A 3,080-nucleotide genomic window follows, 5' to 3' on the forward strand; every position below is an offset into this window, starting at 1 on the left:
CCCAGCTCTGGGATGGGGGTGGGGGGGCCTGCCTGCGTAGCTCCGGGGTTTCCACAGCCTACAAGCTCCCTTCTCTCGGTCCCCCACCCATCAACAATATCTTCTCCACCAACCCAAGGCCCCAGTGTTCCTGCTAAGACTTCTTTAGATCCAGCCTAGTAAGGCCTGAGAAGTCCCGTGGGACCTGGGTCAGATAACACACAGACATCCCAAGCTGCTATGAATAGGTAGGAACCTCCCTGAGTTGTGAGGAAGGAGAAGACCATTCTTAGAAACCTTCAGGGGCGTCTCGGGCCATCTAGAATAAACCCCGCCTCCTTCAGCCCCGAGTTCCAGGCCCTGGAATGAATAAAAGGTTCAGTGTACACAAGAGGACCAGATTTCTTAAGGGAAGTTGTATCGCTCCTGGAGCATGCAGTCTGGGGCCAGAAATTAGAAAGATACGCCCAGATCTCAGGGTCAAGGAAAGAGCAGGTCAGGAGTATAAGAGGCTTACTACTCAGGAGCTTTCTGAGATATTCCAGCCCCAGCTTAAAGGAGAGGAAAGACAATATTTACTGAAGGTCTATTGTTTGCCAAGGTGATTGGAGCCTTACATCGTACATAACAGTTTCACAATTAATGGGCTTGGTGTGGAAGGGCAGGGATTTGAAATGATCCCTCCCCTCAGCAGACCCAGAGCCCCGAGGCAGGCAGGCTCCCCAAAATGCAGGCTGGAGGACACCAGTGGCTCTGCTCTGATTTCAACTTAAGTTGACAAGCCGACAATCAGAAAATCTAGCTCATGCCTTCCTGCAGAGGGGCCTGGGGGCTGCCCTGGCAGGACAGTAAGAGGATGAGAGAGACCGAAGCCTTTTCCCGTCCCCCCTTGTCCTCCCCTCACCCTGTGTCCGCTGTCATCTCTGTTCCTACTCACTGGACTGCTGGGAAATATGGCCCCTTCTGAAAAGACCGGAATGTTAAAAGGGGGTCGCAGACAGCCCGTGCCAGGGGGATGCTCCGGCGCGTGGGAAGACACAGGCACGATGACGTTTGTCACAGAATTACGAATCACAGCGAAAAACAGAGCCGCCTAAGTGTGCACAGGGAGGGTGGTCGATCCAGCTGCGACCTTCTTCCCTTCTCCGTGAAGTTTACGAAGACGAAAGAGGAATGTGGAAGAGAGGCTGTGACGGAGTAGGAGAAAGCAGGCTGGGGACAGCGAGGCCCCCTCAGGGAGAAGGGCCTCGGAAGGAAAGACCAGGCTTCGGCCTCTGAGGGGATGGACATAAGGAGTCACGGGGGACAGTTCACTTCTGGAGGCTGTGGAACGAGGCATTGATGGAGCCAGGAAAATGAACAAGAACAAACATTTATGGAGCACTTAATACGTGAGGCGTCTTTTACTCGTCCAGTCCTCTGAGCACCCCTATTGTATAGACCCACTTTTCTAGATGAGAACTCTGACGTTCAGGTGGGTCAAGGAACTCGACACAAGCTCGTGTGGGGTGCAAGCGGGACGTGCACCCAGGCCGGCTGCTCTTGGAGCTGGGGTCTTCACCACACTGTCTCTTAAGCACGGCGCTGTGTCCTGCAGCCTCCAGCTTGCCACACGGTGAATGCTCCAGCCAGTGACTTTGGTAAATGAGCCCTTTGGCCTCAATCCTGGTTTCTTCATCCCTCAGTGGGGGTTATGCTTCTCCCTCTCAGGGCTGGTGTGATGATGAAATGAGACGGTGCATCAACCAGCCAGCACGTGGCCTGACACAGCTCTGTCCTTCCCTACTGCCTCCCCAGCCACTCAATCCCCACAGCATCCTTGGAGTTGTAGACCCAGGTGGCCCCTGGGACACACATGCTGGGACATCCTAACTCCCTCTGAGTGGCAGATGAGCCTCGTGCAGGCAGCCACTTGAGGGGGACTGGGTTCCCAGGGAGGACAGAGACATCAGGGCCCAGAAGCTAACACTTCCTAGTGTCACCCGTCATGGACTCTGCTCCACTATCTGCTTAAGGCCCCTGAGTGCCCCAGGCAGGGGGTAGTGAGCAGCACTGGCCCACCTAAAAATGGGGGAAGTGGCTCTTACTTGGACAAGGCCAGGCCATGCTTGTCCAGCTGTGGGTGCAGGTCAGCCAGGTGGATGCCAGCCTCCACGGTCACCTGCTTTTTCTCTGTGTCCACCTGCAACAGAACAGCATAGGCTGAGATGAGCTGAGTCATCGCCCAGTCCTCACAACTGCATGAATGAGAATGTCTCAGCCTGTGGTTAGCTCAAGCCACCTCCCACCCCAGGTAGCCAAATGGGATGTGGTCCCTGGCAGAAAAGGGGGTGGACATCCTCACCATGGCCACAGGGGTGCAGAACTGACAAGAGGCCTGAGCAAGCTCAGGGAGGGCTCTGGACTGTGGGTCAGGAATTGGGGTATCATTTTGGGACTCCGGGTCAGGGAGGGGATCAGGCCATAGGGGAGAGGCTAATGAGCTTCTGCTTGGGGTATGGGATGGAGGCCAAGGCTGGGTGCCAGCAGAGGCAGAGGAGAGGGCTGTGAGTACCTGGAGGACCCGGTTCATCTTGCCCATGTGGATCAGGAAGCCATCGGTGCAGGCGATGTCTGAGGGCGAGTGGCCACCACCTACCACCTTCACCCACTTGTTCTGCTGCCTGGCCAGGGCCGGCACCTGCCAAGGCAATGCCTGGGTGAGCCCCAGCTCAGGCCTTTGTCTGTGGCACAGCCGGGAGCACGCAGGGCCGTGCAGGCCACGCGCCCCACTGGCCTCCAGGGCCCCTGCCTGGCTGGAGGCTGCTGTGCGGTTCATCCCAGGAAAGAGAGCCGGAGAGAAGGGCCAGGAAGTGAGTGGGATGGAGAACCAAGGAAACGTCCCGAAGGGGGACTCCCATGCGCTCCCCTGGCTGAGGCTTTTCTACAGGCAAGCCTGATCACATTCCTCAGGGCAAACCCTTTCAGGGGTGTCCCAGTGCCTTCAGAATAAGGTCTCGGCCCCTCACCTTGGCCCATACTGGCCTCAGCTGCCTCCCAGGCTGGAATGGAGCCTCTGAGGGCAGTGACAGTGGCTTAATTTGACTCTGTACCTCCCACGT

At 56.8% G+C, this 3,080-nt stretch overlaps 1 protein-coding gene across 1 annotated transcript in view; it reads right to left on the reverse strand.

Annotated features, from left to right (window-relative positions):
- The window catches only part of LOC102892731 (L-gulonolactone oxidase), a 24,986-nt gene that overhangs the window by 17,126 nt on the left and 4,780 nt on the right, over positions 1–3,080 (reverse strand). Inside the window, exons 3-4 of the mRNA XM_015600680.1 lie at positions 2,534–2,659; positions 2,067–2,161 (exon numbers count right to left, since the gene is read on the reverse strand). Of these exons, the coding sequence (XP_015456166.1) occupies positions 2,067–2,161; positions 2,534–2,659 (221 nt within the window). The remainder of the gene's footprint in view (positions 1–2,066; positions 2,162–2,533; positions 2,660–3,080) is intronic.

The sequence above is a fragment of the Pteropus alecto genome, unplaced genomic scaffold (assembly GCF_000325575.1).
Source record: "Pteropus alecto unplaced genomic scaffold, ASM32557v1 scaffold50, whole genome shotgun sequence".
In the NCBI taxonomy this organism is placed as follows: Eukaryota; Metazoa; Chordata; class Mammalia; order Chiroptera; family Pteropodidae; genus Pteropus; species Pteropus alecto.